Genomic DNA, 16,511 nt, shown 5'->3' on the forward strand with positions numbered 1-16,511 from the left:
GTTGACCCTTTGAACTAGTGCTGCAGCATTTGTTTGTACCGCATCGATGAGCTGCCAGCTTGCTCTTTGCTTGTTGGAAGTTCTGCTTTGACGGTTGCGGCGCCCGTCACCTGCACCTGAGGAGGCTGAGGCTTCTGCAGCCTATTCTCCAACTCCTCGTTCTCCTTGCGCAGAGAAGCAAGATCCATACGCTCGCAAAGAGAAAGAAGCACAGCTTCATGTTTGGCCTTGAGCAAGCTGACCTCCTCACTGAAGGCGGAGCTGAGACGCTGCAGCTCCTCGTGCTTGTCAGCAATGATCTGCTGGGTCTGAGCGTGGAGCGCATGCCGGGGGAGCGTCGAAAAGAGTGTGTTTGCGAAAAGAGCGTGCTGAATGAGTGTTGTTTGTGAAAAGAGTGTCGTGCTGAGTGAGCATTGTTTGTGAAAAGAGTGTGCTTAAAGAGCGTGGTGTTCGAGTTCGATGTCAAGAGAGAGTGTGTGTTATGGTTGGGTCCTGGAGGGGAGGTGCGAGCCCAAGGCATCTTTAGCGCATTAGAACTCCTTCTTCACGCTCGCCTGCCATTGGGATTGTATGAGCGCATGCTCCCCCGCCGTCGGGATCGTATGAGCGCATCAGAACTCCCTCTTCAAGCTCCCAAAAGGAGCGCAATACCAGGCAATGGTGGCAGCAATGACACGCCTCCCATGCCTTGCATGCTGGCTCATTGCCAGGTGGAATCTGCTTCCATCTCTCACCCTTCACAGCTGTCTGTTGGAGCACCCTTGCAATGTCAAAGGTCCAGAAGGTTACTGGCAGATGCAAAGATGGCATGCAGCTATGGGCCAACAGGCCAGGGATGAATCTCTCCAACAGCGCTCGTCATTCACCAGATGCTACATCTATCTTCTAAATTCCGCTTTTTGGCCGTTCATACCGCCCGGGACCCTTGCACCTGCTGGGTTGGGCTTGAGAAGCCAAGGCGCAGCAGGATGCAGAGGATGGACGTCTACAACATAGTGAGGTCAGGCCTAGCTCAAGTGGAGGGAAGCGCACCACGCAGAAGAAGCACCATAGCTTCAACAGACCTTGCAGGCCTGCCAGAGTGGGGCAAAGAGCTATACCTGCTTGGACCACTAGTCTGGATAATCCTCCTAGCCTGAGCAACAGCCGCATTGGTAGCAAGGCTGAGAGCTTGAAGACGACAAACAGCAGTTGCATGACTCTTGCATTGCCCATGCTTTGCTTCTTGGCAGGATTGATGTGAGGTCTGGCAAACTTTCTTTGAGCAGATGGCAAGCTAAACAAGTTCAAGTCAGCTTGTGCTCAAGCACAGGAAACAGAGCGCTCACTGAAGAGGGATGAGGCCCATCAGTGTCTGGTCAGAGATGCCAGCACACCTTGCTCAGCGTGAAGTCTTCACAGAGCAACCACCTCTTAAGACCAGGAACACAGTGCGTCTGTCCAATGCCATGTCCAGCCACGCAATGCCGACGCTGGAATTGTCCAAAGAACAGCAGTTCCATGACCTTTGCGTCCCCCATGCTTGGCCTGTCAGCAGGGTTGACGCAAGGTCTGGCAAACTTTCTTTGCGCGGATGGCAAGCTCATTGTCCCAAAGTCATCTCGTGCGCAAGCACAGGGAACGCAGCGCTCTTTGGACGGACTGGCATCACTGCCTGACAAGGAGCCAGTGGACTTTGCACATCCTGGGCCTCTCACCGCGCGACCGCTGTTGGAATCCAGGAATACGGTGCGTCCCTCCACCGCCAGATCGAGCGAAGCTACGCCGACCCTGCAATCGTCAAAACAGTTTGCGCTTGCCCCGCATGACCAATCGGAGGGTCAGCGCATTCCTTTGGCGGAACCAGCCAACCTGCCGTTCCCGGCTGCAGTCCCCGAGGCGCAGCCAGGACGAAAGCGTGACCGGAAGTCGAAGGCCCCTCGCAGGCCCGCCAAACTGGGGGAAGGATCGATACCTGCTCGGACTACTAGTCTGAGCAATCCCCCCAGCCCGAGCAACAGCCGCAGCAGAAGCGAGGCTGGAAGCTCGAGGACGCTGAGCGACGCTAGTTTCACCGGCAGCGAATATAGCGCCAGATCGCTCGGTGTCGGCGAGCACTCGGTTGACAGCGTCGAAAGCGCTTCCAGATCCGGCTCTGCAAATTTGCCCTCGCCCAAGGCGAAGCGGTTTGCGGATCGCATCCGCAGCAGAGTATCAAGCCTTGCGAGCGTACGGAGTCGTCGACAGAGCTCGAAGTCTGCTTCTGAGCACGACGGGCTGAGCGAGCAAAAGTCTGCGTTAGTCTGGTGTGCTGGTGTTGTGTGTGTGTGTGTGTGTGTGTGTTTGACCAGCAAGAGTAGAGCAAGTTGAAGACAGTGGGCATGTCCTGCAGTCAGCCACCAGTAAGACTGCTATGAAGGAACTAGACAAAGTCAGCACCAAAGTTGGACAGCACAGATGTGAGTTGCTTCAACCAACAGCACAAAGCACGGTACTTGTTTGCGCGCAACGTTCTGCGGAAAGCGAATTTGCAGGTGCCAGGAGCTGGCTCGGGCGTTGTAGTTGAAGGACCGACCAAATCTGAGGGCTGGTGAGCCATGGAGCCCCTCTTCAACATGGACCCTTTCCAGGCAGGGCTGCTAGCAGGCCAAATCTGGCACAGGTTTGATTGCCAAATGCGCACACCTTGGCTGATGTAGGTGACATCAAGCAAAATGCAAGCATAACAGAACCTTCAATGGCACCGCGTGGCAGCAGCAGCTTTGCGCTTGCAATGCATGCAAAGTTCTGACTAAAGCTGTATGATAGAGCAGCTCACTGGCAGGAATGACCATCACAGCAAACACAAGCCTTGTGTAGAGCAAGACTTGCCACCCTAGTTGTGTGATGCGCTCACTTTGATGATCATGCAGCTGGTTCATGGCTGCTCATGGCTCCAATTGGAATGGACTCAGAAGCAGTTTTGGTCTGTTCAGCAAGAGATTGAGCCCGTGGACACAATGCTTGTGTGATTCCAGCGCAGCGCGCAATGTGAAGGTCTTGAGGGAGTCTTGCTCTTGAGACACACAGAGTCCCTTGGTGGTCATCTCCACATCGCGAATGCGAACAGAGCGGGAAACCAGTGCGCTCCCCAATCTGTATGCTGGTCTCTACTCGCATGTCTCTTCCTGCTACCTTTGCCTCGCCAAATTGTCCGCAGGCTTGGTGCTCAGATGCGCCTTTGCACTTAGGGTAAGCACGAGTGGGGCCACTCCTCCCAAGCTCAGGTGGCAGAATGCTCCGGCTGGGCCTGGTGCATTGCTACACAAGCTCTCTCTCCTTTCAACCCACTCCTGTCAGCTTTCACAATGCACAAGCGGCTGCTGCAGTGCGGTGTTGGTCAGCAGCTTGATGCCAGAACCCTCCGATGGCCCCTCAAGCTCCTCCTGTTGCCTGTGCTTTTGCAGCAGAGTTTGAAAAGCTGCGTACAGCTTGCTGCCGGGCACACGCAATGACGCCACTGGCAGGCACGAGGGGCTAGTGGTGGGAGATACCTTTGGTGAAGGTGCTCCAGAAGGGCCAGCAGAGGACCCGGGGTCCTGTGTAGCGGGCATGCCCAACGGCTTGTAGGGAGGGATTGGGCGAGGCTATGTTGGAAATGTGGATCGAGCAAGTCAGGGTCAGCCACTACAAAACGATCGCTTCGAGGTAATTGGACGATGGAGTGGTACTTACCTGAAGAGCCGCATACAATTTCACCCCGCGCAGCTTGCTGCCGGGCACGCGCAATGACGCCACTGGCAGGCGCAAAGGGCTTGTGGTTGGCAAGGTTTGCAAAGCAGGTGCGGCAGATGGTGGTCCAGACCCAGAGCCTTTGGCGACCGGCATGCCTGATGGTTGGAAAGAGGGAATAAAAGAGGGAATACAACGAGGCTGTGTTGGGAATGTGGAGCGAGCAAGTCAGGGTCAGCCACAACAAAGGTAACATCGACGGCACCGGCAGCAATGGGAAAGCAAACAAGTGATGGTGAATGCCGAGGGAGACAACATTGATTTGTTTCAAGAGAGAGGGGGCAACCTCTTTGCGGACAACAACAGCCACAGAATCAGAGCAGCCACTTCTCAAGCAATACTCACAACCTTTGAAGGTGTTGCGGGAGATGTCTTCTTGGCCTGGTGCAGAGCCCAACTCTGCTGGGCAAGCAGGGTTGACTGTTGCGGGGAAGCCCCAAAAAATGGCTCCATGGCTGTCAGGCCAAGACTTGCCATTTGCTGCTTGGCGACCTCCACCTCGCTGGGTTTGGGCTCTTCTGAGCTTGCCCACTCATTGGACAGGTCAAAGCTTGGTGAGTCATTTGTGGGGTTTGACATGTTGGACATTTTGCAAGATTGTGTTGGGAGCAATTTGGGATGAGTGGGGGAAGGCAGGATTGATGAGTGCGCTTGTGACTTGACTGGTAGCGCCCTGCACTGTGCGAATGGACTTTGATACTCCATCTTGCTTGCGTTGTGACCAAGTCATCCACATCCACCAGAAGTTGATGATGGGAGCCTACACTGGAGTTCTGATTGTACCCTGCGCTGTGCAAACAGACTTCAGTGGTCCATGTTGCTTGCATTGTGACAAGCTCATCCCCAGCCATAAGAAGTCCACAACGCATCTCTCAGCAATGTCATTGGTGGCTTTCCCACTCAAGGCGCACCCTCAGCAGCTCCAGCTGATCTTGCCTGGCTCCATACAAGTGAAGCAGCTTGTCTGGGGCAACAAGGTTTTTGAGAGCAAGCTCCACCAGAATGGCATCCTGAGGAGACATGTGCCGCTCGTTGTTGGTGAAGTTGCGCAATGAGGTCCAGGCAGACGACCACCACTAGACATGTTCACACACTTCCAAGCCCGCCGCCTATGCCACGTACCCGTCTAGGTACGTACCACTCTGACTTTGACGTGCATTTAGCTGCAGCTTCGAGTCGATGCATGCATTCACGCGAGTCTTTCTCCCGCATCGCATCGCCGGAAGCGCGCGCAGTGGGATGCGAGCCAGGAGGATCAGAAGAATTGAAGCGCAAATTGTGAAAAATTACGGATCCAAATTCAGACGCGAAATCTCCCTCCACTCCTCATCACCAGCCTTCTGATTCATCGTCGCGAGTCTGCTTTGCTGCGACCGATACGACGTCACGCTCCACGCTGAAGCTGCTCTACAGGTCAAGCAAAGCGCTCACTCCTCTTTCAAGATGTCGTCCTTCGAATCCTGGCAGTCTCCATTGGCGGGGTGAGTTCGGCTGGCAGGCAAGGTGTTCTGCAGCGATCAAGCTGACTGCTCTGCTGCTGCTTGCGCATCTATTCTCCCACTCCCTCAGGCGATACGCCTCCAAAGAGATGTCTTTGCTCTTCAGCAATGCCACACGTTTCTCGACTTGGCGCGAGCTTTGGCTCAACTTGGCCATTGCAGAAAAGGAGCTTGGTCTGCCCATCCCGGACCAAGCTATCGCTGAGATGCGCGACAATCTGAAGCTGAACGAAGAACAGATGAAGGCGGCTGCTGAAGAGGAGAAGAAGAGAAGGCACGATGTCATGGCTCATGTGCATGTGTTTGGCACCGTCTGCCCCACTGCCGCGCCTTTTGTTCAGTGAGTGATAGGCACATCGGTGGATGGGTTCGGAGGGGCGGGAGCAGCAAAGAGGCTAGGAGCTCACCAGCACTCCTTGCGACAGCTTGGGCGCTACTTCGTGCTACGTCACCGATAACGGTGAGTAAGCCGAAGCAGAATGGAAGACTTCGGAGCTCGCTGCTGAATGGACTGCAATCCATGCTCCTCTCCCAGCCGACTTGATTTTCTTGCGTCGTGGGCTGGACATACTCCTTCCCAAGCTGGCTCTCGTCATCCAGCGTCTGTCCACCTTTGCAGAGAAGTACAAGTCATTGCCTACACTCGGCTTCACCCACATGCAGCCTGCACAGCTCACCACAGTGGGCAAGCGCGCCACGCTGTGGATTCAGGAGCTGCTCTGGGACCTGCGCAACATTACTCGCGCTAGGGAGGATCTGGGTTTCAGAGGCGTGAAGGGCACGACGGGTACGCAGGCCAGCTTCTTGCAGCTCTTTGATGGTGATCACGATAAAGTGGAAGCGCTGGATGAGAGGGTCACGCAGCTGTTCGACTTTCCTTACGCCATGCCCGTCACCGGACAGACCTACAGCCGCAAGGTCGACATCGATGTCCTCTCGCCTCTAGCGTCATTTGCAGCCAGTGCCACCAAGATGGCGACTGACATTCGGCTGCTGTGCCACCTGAAGGAGATTGAGGAACCCTTTGAGAAGGATCAGATTGGTAGCTCGGCCATGGCGTACAAGAGGAACCCTATGAGGAGCGAGAGGGTTTGCAGTTTGGCGAGGTGGTTGGGCAACATCCTTCACAATGCTCACGAGACGGCTGGCGTGCAGTGGATGGAGAGGACCTTGGATGATAGGTGAGTCGAACGGGATGCAGGGACAAGACGGACCAGGCGATGGAGAGCCCAGGCGTGGAGCGGGTGACCCTGGCTGGCGGCGAGCTGACGAGCGCCCCTCCCGCTTGCGCCTACCGCAGCGCCAACCGCCGCTTGACCATTCCCGAGGCATTCTTGACTGCCGACGTTCTGCTCACGCTGCTGCAAAACATCAGCGAGGGCTTGGTCGTCTATCCAGCCATCATTGCTCGCCGGATCGCTGGCGAGCTGCCGTTCATGGCTACCGAGAACATCATCATGGCAATGGTGCGAGCAGGGGGTGACAGGCAGATTTGCCATGAGAAGATCCGGGTGTTGTCTCACCAGGCGGCTAGCGTGGTCAAAGAGCAAGGGGGAGAGAACGATCTGATAGATCGAGTCAGGAAAGACGAGTACTTCGCACCTATTCACGCGAAATTGGACTCGCTTTTGGACCCTAGGAGCTTTACAGGACGGGCCGAACAGCAGGTGGATAGCTTTTTGCAGAAGTGGGTCGAACCGGCTCTCCAGCCGTACAGGGAAGGATTCAAGAATGCCAAGCAGGCTGATCTGGCGGTGTGATACGACGGCTTGTACGCGGATAGACAAGGGCGAAATTCAAAAGGGCTGCGACTTTTCAAATGCCAATCGGATTACATGCCGCCTCGTCTAAGTACGCACGCAGCGCACTCGCTCAGAACCCAAGAACGTTATTCTCGGGCTTGTCACATGTCCGCACTGCAGAACAAGGGTAGTCAGTAGTCAGAAAGGTGTGTCGTTCATGGTGCGGATCAAGCGTTGAGGCCTCGAGACCATGTGAAAACTAATGTGCAAGGCAGGTGTGTGCGAGCTGGGAGCCGAGTGAGTTGATAATTCTCTAGCATCGTCAACAGCAGCAGGCGTCTAGTCGGCAGCGGTTGGCCCTCTTTCAATAGTCGAAAGTGTCCGAGAAGCAGCAGATCTGCTCGAATAATGAGGACCCCGGCGATATGAAGAACGTTTGCATCGTATGCCTCCACAGGACTTCAGACCATTCCGAGACCAAACGCTCAGGTCATGGGTAGCACAGCTCGTCACTCACTGCACTTTCGATCTCAGGCAGCACGTATCGCGATCAGGCCTGGCAGTGTGTATTGCGATCAGAATTCAGAAGGTGAGCCTGTCCGGCGAGGTGCATTTGCGAATGTTGGTGCTGGATCGCGATTCCGAAAGCTGTTGTGGAAATCGCACGAAGGAAGACTGCAGCTACTCGGAAGGAGCAAGTGCACTTCGACTTTTCGACTGCACACGCTCTCGCCTTTCTCGCTTCAACGCCCCGCCTCACAACGCCATGCACGTCTTTCGACCTTCCAAATTGAACAACACGATCAGCAAGAGCGTTTTCCTTATAACTTCCCAAAGGGTTTCGGAGGAATTCAGAAGTCTAGGATAGCGTTGTCCGGGACGACAAATTACCAGGGACGCAAGACCGGTAGCCCGTACCCGAGACTGTGCACTCTCAACGCCCAGAATCAGGTGTGTAGCCAGCGCCACATCATTCGATTCCTAGGGTCACCTAGCAATTGAGTACGCACAGAGGTCTACGTGCACACCGGCGCCTGCTTCCACTTTGAGAGTGCGCCGAGCACACAGGCAGTCCATCAAAAGTGCATGGACCCTGACTGGTTCACAAGAGCAGATCGCAACATCTCTGTCACAACCAGCAACGAGCCACATCTCACTGCCCGCATCACGCTGCAGTTGCTCGAACAGCTCTTTCGTCTCGGAGTTAACAGCGTGACTTATGAGCAGCGAGGAAGGGGAATTGTGCGCCAAATGCAACACTTAACGCAGATTTTACCCCCTTGCTTTGCGGTTTCGGGCTTCTACGCGCTTAGAAATTCCGACCGCTGTAGGCGATACCTCAGCGGCTCGGGCCCGCTGAGTCGCTGCCAATAGGTGCGCAAGTGTGAGTCGAGTAGTCTTACCGGTCATGGGGAGCCTTCTGCTGTGCATGAGCCTCTCACCCTTCAGATCCAGTTCTGCACGTCAAGCGCCTTGGCCTTCAGTGCGGGCGAAGTAGATCGATGCTACAGCGGCAGTGCGATTGTGGTCACGTCTCGTCACTCGGCCATTAGCGCGTTTGCCTGAGGTGGCGTATCCGCACCCGCGACTAACGTGACCGCTCGAGGCCAAATTATGGACACACTCGCCTTTCAATCAAGGCACTACTCAGAATGCGCAAGATGGCCTGTACTGCTCGGCAGTTGGAGCTTGGCAGGCCGGTCAACAGCTACATCTCAGGATCCTGCATGAAGCAATTTCGAGTCTGCCAGTGTCTGCAGATCTGGCATGTGGCGTTCGAGCTCCGAACATGCTTCTGATCTGCTGGTCGTCAGCGGTCAGAAATGTTTCGTTCCCGGCAAGAAAGGGCACTCTGGTGGCAGAACAGCCTGGCATTGGATTACGCGGCCTATCAAGCCCCGCCGCCACTTTGACGAAGCGGTCCGGGAGCAAGTCTGAGCAAATCATCAATCAAGCATTCGTTTGTGATTGCACAGAGGCTCAAGTACGCCATCAATCGTTCGGGAGCAAGCGCTGAGACTTACACAGGCGACACATATCGAAGACAGTCTACGATCCATGACGCCCTCCAAGCATGCCTGGCAGCATTGCGTGACTACGATGCAGATTAGGGGAGCCCTTCTTAATCGTAAGTACCACTGCTTAAGTGCTGCTGTGTTTCCTTTCGCATGCTGTGGCGCAATAAGCGCTCTTTCGATGCGGGACCGCCGTGACGAACTCCACAAAATGCTCAATCACGCCATACATTCGATATCCTCATGTGTCGGTAGCTCCTTGGGCAAGCTCGCTCACGACCACAACTACTCGTCGTGCTTTGGGGAAAGGCGTTTCCTCTGAAGATGCGTATCTCAGGCGAGTGATGGAATGATTTGGCAACGCAGGCGCGCGGACCGTCGACTACTACCTCCCACAGGTCTTATCTCCAGGGCGCTGTAGAAACCGTCGAGCGCAGCAAGCGGATCGGTCGCTCGCACTGCTTGCAAGGAAAGGGTTGGTGATGAGCGTGGCTCAGAGACCGAGCCATACGGGCTCTGCACAGTATGTGTCACTGCGATCAATCGCATGAGTGTTTCATACCCGTTCATGGGCATCACAGTAACGTCGCATAGAGTCGTCACCGGGTCACCAACCAGCGCCAGCTGTTCCGGCCTTGGCGGAATTCTTGCTCTTTGTGATTCTTTCTTCAGTGGTCAAGGAGACAGTATCACCGGGAAGGGGATGGGCGGCAGCTGCACAAATAGACACTCTCTTCCGGATCTAGAGATTGCTACATTGATCGACACCGACAGTTATGCCGACATCCATCCTCCGTCATTCCTGATACGGTGTGGTGTGGGACTTGATCGACTCCAACTCCGACGACCGCAGCTCCACCATCCCGGCTCAAACTGGGCCGATGGTAGTCGTGTTCGTGCCGCTTCTACCAAGCAAAGCATACCATGCCTGCTGGGTGTCCGCGCGGATCCGAAATATTGCGCCTCGCGCGACCATTTCCCTTTACGATTACAGCACCGCGTTGACCGCTGATTGGCGCACTCGGCACTCGCAATTTGCCAAACATCAACTTTGCAAGGCACCGCCGCCTCGTCTTGCTGAGCGTTCCGATTCCCCAAGGTGTTGGGTTTCTATTGGTGTCCGCCATCAAAAGCGAGGCTCAGAGGATGCGTAGGAGAGTCCGCAAAGACAGCTTGCCGACTGCCGCCTGCGGACCGCGCGAGCAAGTTCGGCGTCAATTCCGCCAACACTTGGCGAAGCCATGCGCAGCCTCCTCGACGCATCAAACGACTCGCCCTTGACTGCGCGGCCTGAGAGGTGGCAGTGGCACTCACGAGTTTCGAGGCGATGTGACTGTTCGTCGTTCTCCTCGCGACTAGGTGGCCGCTCTGTGCCAAGCTCGTCGGCCCGCTATAAGAGCGAGGTCAGCGAGGACTGCCACAGTGGCATCCGAGAGGCCCCATAGCGCCCTCATTTCCGCCCACCATCATCGCGCTCGAAGCTGGCCTTCCTTTTGTCGCCACCCGATCTCCCCATTCTCTCAAGACACCTTCGTTAAATATCCAAAGCTGGTCTTGGGTATCCCCTTCTACTCGAGACTCTCATATCCCCCCCGCCCTAGCCGTGCCGGCACTGGCTGCCTCGCACCTCATACTACACATTTTCTCTCGTCGCGCACCGTGTGTGCGCGCGCCTGTGACACATAGTCTATAAAGATGAAAGTCGTTGGCACTTCTTTGCTCTTCACGCTGTGGCTACACTTGATTTATGCTGCCCCTGTCCCTCTTCTCCAGCAAAGCATCGACGCGGTCGACCCCTTGCTGCAACGTCGTTCGTCCCCCATCGAGGACGACGATGCAGACCATGCATCCTCCAACGTAGCTCGCGATGCAGCTCCTAGCTACTCCTCCCCCTCCTCCTCATCCGCTCTGGTGCCTCGCGACGATGGAGTCCTCTTGGAGAAGCGCCTAGGCGGTCTTGTGAGAGCAGCATCATTTGGAAGAAAGGCTGCCACGCCTACTGGCGTCGGTACCACTCAATTTAGCGACGATGTGGCCAGACAGTCTCTCAGCCGATTCGGCAACAGCGGCAAGGGTCTGTGAGTACGGTGTCAAAGGCGTCCGTTGAAGGTGTCAGAATTGTTGTTCCTTTGTGGCTGACCCACACACCCTTGTCGGCCAATCGCGAGCAGAAAACGAGCTGCCGCTGCAGCGCTCTTCACCGCTGCAGCTGCCGGCACTTACATTGGTCTGACGAATCGCGACAAGAAGAAAAAGCAAAAGAAGTTGCAGAAGCAAAATCCACAATTCCAGCAGCAAGCCAAATCGCTATACGGGTCGGAGGGTGGCAAGAAGAAAAAGTCTTCAAGTATGTTTGGCTTCCGCCGTCGAAGCCTGTCCAGCGGCGATTCTCCTCACTCTGACTCGGATGAGCAGCTCGAGAAGCGCCTAAATGCGCCGATCATGCGCGGAGCTATGACCAAGCTTAGCACTGCTGGCAGCAAAGTCGGTGGCGCGGGCACCAAAGTCTTCAACAAGACGAAGACCAAGATGGCATGGAAGAGGACCGCAGTGTGAGTGCAGGGCGAAGCCATGGGGAAAGTGACACTGGGCCGTAGCTCTCACGATCGGTTTCCTCCAGTGCAACGACTTTGGCAGGTGGTGCCATCGGCGGCGGTACTTATGCTGCGTACCACTACGCCATAGAAGCCGACAAGAAGCAGCATGCAAGACAGAAGGCTGCTTACGATGAGCAGAAGGCGGAGTACGATGAGCTCGCGAAAGCTGCCAGACAAACCAAACGCGATCTTCCCGAGGAGCACGTTGACTTGATCCACCGTCGTTCAATTGGACAAGATATCTCCGACGATGGCCACAGCGCCGCACATCTCGAGAAGCGTCTCGGCGGCATCACGAGGGCCATCTCTCGTTGGGGGACCAAGAGCAAATCTGCGTACCCCGAGCTGAAAGAGACGAGTCTGAGGGCCTCTCCTTCGGCTGGCAAGTGGCGCGCTGAAGGTTGGAAGGCCAAGGCTACGTAAGTCCCGCCCCAGATCCGAATCCCAAGCTTAAGATCGCAATCCTCAGCTCATAACTGGCACTTCTTGCTTTGGCATCTCTGTCCTTCTTAGTGGTGGCGTGCTCGGCGTGGGTATACTTGGCGGCATAGGATATGGCACCTACAGACTGGAAGAGGCCCAGAGGAAGGCTTGGAAGAAGGACGTGAAAGATCTGCAAAAGCTGCATCCCGCTGGTCGTCGTCGGACCCTTCCCGATGAGTCGGTCGCCTTGATCGATGATAGGTCTATGCATCAGGACATTCCTGGCCCGGTCAATGTCGCCAATGAGCCCAGCGCTCGCCTCGAGAGACGTATCGGCGGCGTCACCAAGACCATGATGTATTTGGAGAAAAACCGCAGTGCCTCCGACATATCAAGACAGGCGAGCCTCGGCACAACTTCAAGCTTTGGCAAACCTTCAAGTCTTAGCACAACTTCGAGCCTCAGCAAGTCTTCGAGTCTCGGCAAAAGCTCTGCCGCTGAGAAAAGCCGTACTGGGTGGAAGACCAAGGCTGCGTGAGTCTAATCGATGCGACGTTCGGCGCTCTGCTCAGGAGCTGATGTCAATGTCCTCGCTCGTTCAAATCTTGCCTAGCGCCGTCACCCTTGGCCTTGGTCTGCACGGCGCCGCTGGCTACGGTATCTACAAACTTGTTGATGCTGCTACGTCCACTGGCTCGGCGGAACCGAAGAAGCATCAGCGTCGCGATGTGTTCCAAGAGTCGCTCGGCTTCACCACTCGCTCCATCACGGAAGCTGTTCCTGTTGACGTTGCGTCTGATCTCACTCTCGAAAAGCGTAGACTGCCATCGCTATTCAAGTTCGGCAAGTCCACCAGCATCGGAGGGAGTAGTTTGGCCGCAGCCGATACCAGGAACGTTGCAACTTCGTCTAAATGGCGCGATAGAGCGTAAGTGCCATTTGCGCGCCAGGTCGTACGAGGAGAGTTGCGAAATGACTGACGTGGCATTGCTCCTGCTTCGACTCGCCTCTCCACGCTCTGTAGTCGTTACGGTCTGGCGATCGGCGGGGGCGTATTGACAGGTGTTGGGCTCTGGCGCCTCAACAAAGCGGTGATCGAGTCGAAGGAGAAGAAGAAGAGCAAAGACAAGAAAAAGTTGAAGCTGCGCAGCCTGCCACCGGTCGCCGGGGCTGAAGAGCTGGGCGCTCGCGAAATCCAACAAGCCATCGATGCAGACAAGGTCCAAAAGTGAGCTGGTTCTTACTATGGTCCTTCGAACGCCAACTTCCAGCCACCTTCTCCTGTAATTGCCTTTTCCCCCCTACAATATATTAACCTTCAACCCCTCTTCTCTCTTTGATGACCATGTTCCTAGCACTCACCTTGTGAAACGCTGGAACGAGGTCGATGCAGGACGCAACTCGGCGCAGACAACTTTCAACGAGGCACAAGACTGGAAACGGGGTACGCATACCGGGAACGAGGGCGTCGCTAGTAATGTGTGCGTTGCGAGCTGGCTCCCGTGCGCGCTGATGGTCTTCGCGCAACACCCTGTTCACTCTGCACGCTTCTTACCTTTGCCCAGGCCAAGCGCCGATCCGCATAGGTGAGTCAAGAGGTGTCCCCCAGACTATTTGCCGAAATTGGCTGATAAAGCGTTCCATTTCTCAGTGGATCGCTCGAACGTCGCGCAGGCCAAGACAGCTCGTGGAACCAAAATACCCGACCCTTGAAGAAAGCGCGCACAGAATCGTCGAATGGCAAGGCATCGGCTCGGACGACTTTTTCAAACACAATCTCCCAGCGCCCCGCATCGATTTCGAAGTTGAGTGGAGTCGCTCAAACGAGTCAACCCCTTGATTCGAACGGCATGCCGCTCAAATCGAGCTTACGAAGTCGACGTGGCTTCGCAACCTTGCAGGTCAACACAGAGCCCAGCCAGCCTCTTGATCCGAACGGCATGCCGCTCAAATCGAGCTTGCGAAGTCGGCGCGGCTTCACGACGCTGCAGGTCAACACCGACAAGCCGAAAACACCGGCACCTGACTCGCTGCGAAGGGAAGGCAGCAGCGTGACCTTCAATTTGCCCGAAAGCCTGCCCAGCTCGCCCGATATCCGAGATAGCCGGCCTGACAGTCCGGATCCTCTAGCGGCGGCCAGAGACCGGCGAGACCGTCTGCGCGCGTTCCATGCCAGCGAGTTCGAAAAGTATCGCAAGCATCCTGGAGTCGTGTACCAATTCGATGCGCATGGCAAGCGGCAGAGCAAATGGCTGGGAGAGGGTGGAAAATGGCCCGAGAAGAAGATCCTGGGTATGAAGAGACCGTGGGCCATTGGACTTGGTACCGTCGCATCCCTTGCGGTCGGCGGCGCACTGATAGGAGTGGGCGCGCACGAGTCGCGGCGCAGATCTTCTTCCGAAGAGATTCCTCCGTCCGAGCTGTCCCTGATGCGAAGAACGATCCACGGTAGTGTGACGCCACATCCTCACCCGCATTGCTCGTATAAAGCAGGCTCGTCTGCGGGTCTGTGCCCAAGTCAAGCAGAAGCTAGTCGCGATGTCTTTGTGGTGCAAAGAAGGGGACTCGTATTCCGCTCCATGATTCCGCAATTCGTGCTGAGTGAGTAGTTGGTTGCTTGGCGCGGCGACTCTTGCTCCTTGCTGACCATTCCCCAATCATGCCCTTGCCCGGGTCAGGCAAGGACTCTAGAACCAGTCTCATTAAGCGCGTACCTAGACCTGAAGATGGTTTCGTGACGGCGCCAAGCTCGCCTATGAATAGCCCTCCTTCCAGCCCTGAAGGTGGGGTCAACGAGCACGCCGCCGAGTTCAAGGGTATGCTGCAACAAGCAGCAAACCTAAAGTCGACCCAGCGTAAGCCTGCCAAGTTCACCAACAAGCCGGGACAGTCCAAGTGGGTGCAAAAGACGATGCCGGCATCGGAATTCGTCTTTACTGCAGGAGGGTCTTCCAAATCAGCAGGTGCAGCTTCCAAAGGGGCGGCGTCGACGGTGCAGAAGAAGCCCGCCTTTGTCTTCACAAGCGCAGCGCTTCCAAAGACCGAGCCAGGCAAGAAGACAGGCAAAGGTGCGCTTCGAACGAGAGTGCGCGAGTCCGAGACAGCCACTGATGCGAGGGTGCGTTTCACGATATCGCGAGCAGCTGCAGCAATGTCGCAGCCTCCACCAAGCATGACTCGATTTGACAAGGGCAAAGCGCCGATGCAGACGGAAGCCAGCACTAGTGGGGTGAAATCGCCAGAGATCCGACCCGCGACTCCCTCGCCGCCAAGACCGTCGTACAACTCGGCCAGGAGTCGCACGGCATCCTTTAGAACCACTCCGCGCTCGCCAGACCAGTTCGATCGATGGATGCGGGCCAACAAACCGTTCATGACGAAGGAAGAGTACGACAAAGTCAGGCCAAGCAGAAAGTGGAAGGGCCGTGTTGGCAAAGCAGCGCTGTGAGTAGCATGGCCAGATGGTGCTCGTTTCATTGCGTCGCTCGAGCGTCGTGCACTGATGTCGACTGGACTCTCCTCTTCCAGCGTATCGGGCGTGGCTGGTGTCATCGGCTACGGAATTTGGGATTTGGACCGCTTGATCTCCTCTGAGAATTGAAGAATGTCGCGAGTTGCTTCGCGGACTGACGAGCAAAGAATGCGTGTGCTCATAAGCTTATGTGCATCTGACTGTACCGAGTCGAGCGCTCTCCTCGGGCTTATTGTATATCTGCGCTGCCTTCGAATGCATGTACAGGGTTCTCAGGTTGGCGTGTACCCCATTCTTGTACTTGTCCTAGGGTGGAATTGGAAGCCGCAATATGATGATGTGCGACGTGCGACGTGCGCGCGCGCTCTGCACCAGTGCCAGTGTGAGGCTGCACCTGACTGAAGTGGAAGGGCTGTCCCAAGCCCATGTAAGGGCGCCCAAGCTTTGAGCTCGAGGAGCATGGTGGTGCATGGCCAATGTTGAGCTTTGTCGGACGACCGCGCGAAGGCGTGGGGAGAGTCGCATACATCTAGCCAAAGACGAGCCTCGTCGGACGATCGCGCGAAGGTCCGAGCAGAGGCGCATACATCTAGCCAAAGACGAGCTCCTCGTCAAAGAGCTCGATGAACTGCGAGACGGCAAGAGAGTAAGCGCAAGAGCACCCCCTTCGCAAGAGCCTCTTCTTCTTCGACAAGGCAGCTCCGAGCAGCCCGACTGACCTGCTCATTCATGACTCTGACCTTTTGCCCAGCATACCTCCTGTACTCTTCCAAGATGGCGCTAAGACACCACCTCTGCAGCTTCCTCAAGCAGCCAATGACGGTGCCCGTGCGATGTCTTCCCAAGTTGCACATGACCAGCACAGGGTATGTGCTGGGCTGTACTAGCAGATGCAGCGCTTGCAGCACCACATCTTCGGTGATGGGATCCCAAGCATTCGTGCTGTAGAGCACTCCCAGGTGATGTAGCTGGATGCTGTGAGCCGCACAAAAGTCCAAGCTGTGTAGAGGGGG

General features: G+C 55.9%; 8 protein-coding genes across 8 annotated transcripts; 3 read left to right on the plus strand and 5 right to left on the minus strand.

The window, feature by feature from the left end:
• Positions 1 to 1,500: 1,500 nt before the first annotated feature.
• Positions 1,501 to 2,396, plus strand: IE81DRAFT_345480 (hypothetical protein; the record flags this gene model as incomplete). Its single annotated transcript, XM_025515921.1, has 2 exons — positions 1,501 to 2,276; positions 2,372 to 2,396. 2 exons carry the CDS (start codon positions 1,501 to 1,503, stop codon positions 2,394 to 2,396), a joined length of 801 nt encoding a protein of 266 aa, XP_025371954.1.
• Positions 2,397 to 3,314: 918 nt separating this feature from the next.
• On the minus strand, positions 3,315 to 4,329 carry IE81DRAFT_345481 (hypothetical protein; the record flags this gene model as incomplete). The annotated part of the gene is made up of 3 exons (XM_025515922.1): positions 3,315 to 3,605; positions 3,694 to 3,891; positions 4,096 to 4,329. The coding sequence occupies 3 exons, from the start codon at positions 4,327 to 4,329 to the stop codon at positions 3,315 to 3,317; spliced, it is 723 nt and encodes a 240-aa protein (XP_025371955.1).
• Positions 4,330 to 5,148: 819 nt separating this feature from the next.
• Positions 5,149 to 7,285, plus strand: IE81DRAFT_321101 (Adenylosuccinate lyase). The gene is made up of 4 exons (XM_025513236.1): positions 5,149 to 5,589; positions 5,675 to 5,709; positions 5,785 to 6,430; positions 6,550 to 7,285. The coding sequence occupies exons 1-4, from the start codon at positions 5,339 to 5,341 to the stop codon at positions 7,007 to 7,009; spliced, it is 1,392 nt and encodes a 463-aa protein (XP_025371956.1). The 5' UTR covers positions 5,149 to 5,338; the 3' UTR covers positions 7,010 to 7,285.
• A 3,075-nt stretch (positions 7,286 to 10,360) lies between these two features.
• On the plus strand, positions 10,361 to 13,556 carry IE81DRAFT_254936 (hypothetical protein). Its single transcript, XM_025511344.1, has 6 exons — positions 10,361 to 11,084; positions 11,178 to 11,558; positions 11,627 to 12,022; positions 12,117 to 12,560; positions 12,640 to 12,954; positions 13,051 to 13,556. The coding sequence occupies exons 1-6, from the start codon at positions 10,702 to 10,704 to the stop codon at positions 13,256 to 13,258; spliced, it is 2,127 nt and encodes a 708-aa protein (XP_025371957.1). The 5' UTR covers positions 10,361 to 10,701; the 3' UTR covers positions 13,259 to 13,556.
• On the minus strand, positions 13,557 to 14,448 carry IE81DRAFT_254937 (hypothetical protein). The gene has a single exon (XM_025511345.1). The coding sequence runs from the start codon at positions 14,338 to 14,340 to the stop codon at positions 13,855 to 13,857; it is 486 nt and encodes a 161-aa protein (XP_025371958.1). The 5' UTR covers positions 14,341 to 14,448; the 3' UTR covers positions 13,557 to 13,854.
• Positions 14,449 to 15,704, minus strand: IE81DRAFT_254932 (hypothetical protein). The gene has a single exon (XM_025511343.1). The coding sequence runs from the start codon at positions 15,576 to 15,578 to the stop codon at positions 14,556 to 14,558; it is 1,023 nt and encodes a 340-aa protein (XP_025371959.1). The 5' UTR covers positions 15,579 to 15,704; the 3' UTR covers positions 14,449 to 14,555.
• IE81DRAFT_254905 (hypothetical protein) lies at positions 15,692 to 16,153 on the minus strand. The gene has a single exon (XM_025511342.1). It carries the CDS (start codon positions 16,081 to 16,083, stop codon positions 15,805 to 15,807), a length of 279 nt encoding a protein of 92 aa, XP_025371960.1. The 5' UTR covers positions 16,084 to 16,153; the 3' UTR covers positions 15,692 to 15,804.
• On the minus strand, positions 16,088 to 16,496 carry IE81DRAFT_286621 (hypothetical protein; the record flags this gene model as incomplete). Its single annotated transcript, XM_025511677.1, has 2 exons — positions 16,088 to 16,126; positions 16,218 to 16,496. Coding segments are annotated over 2 exons (318 nt in total), but the record flags the coding sequence as incomplete, so codon positions are not given.
• Between the last annotated feature and the right edge of the window lie 15 nt (positions 16,497 to 16,511).

Source organism: Ceraceosorus guamensis (genome assembly GCF_003144195.1).
Source record: "Ceraceosorus guamensis strain MCA 4658 unplaced genomic scaffold IE81scaffold_9, whole genome shotgun sequence".
NCBI classification, from domain to species: domain Eukaryota; kingdom Fungi; phylum Basidiomycota; class Exobasidiomycetes; order Ceraceosorales; family Ceraceosoraceae; genus Ceraceosorus; species Ceraceosorus guamensis.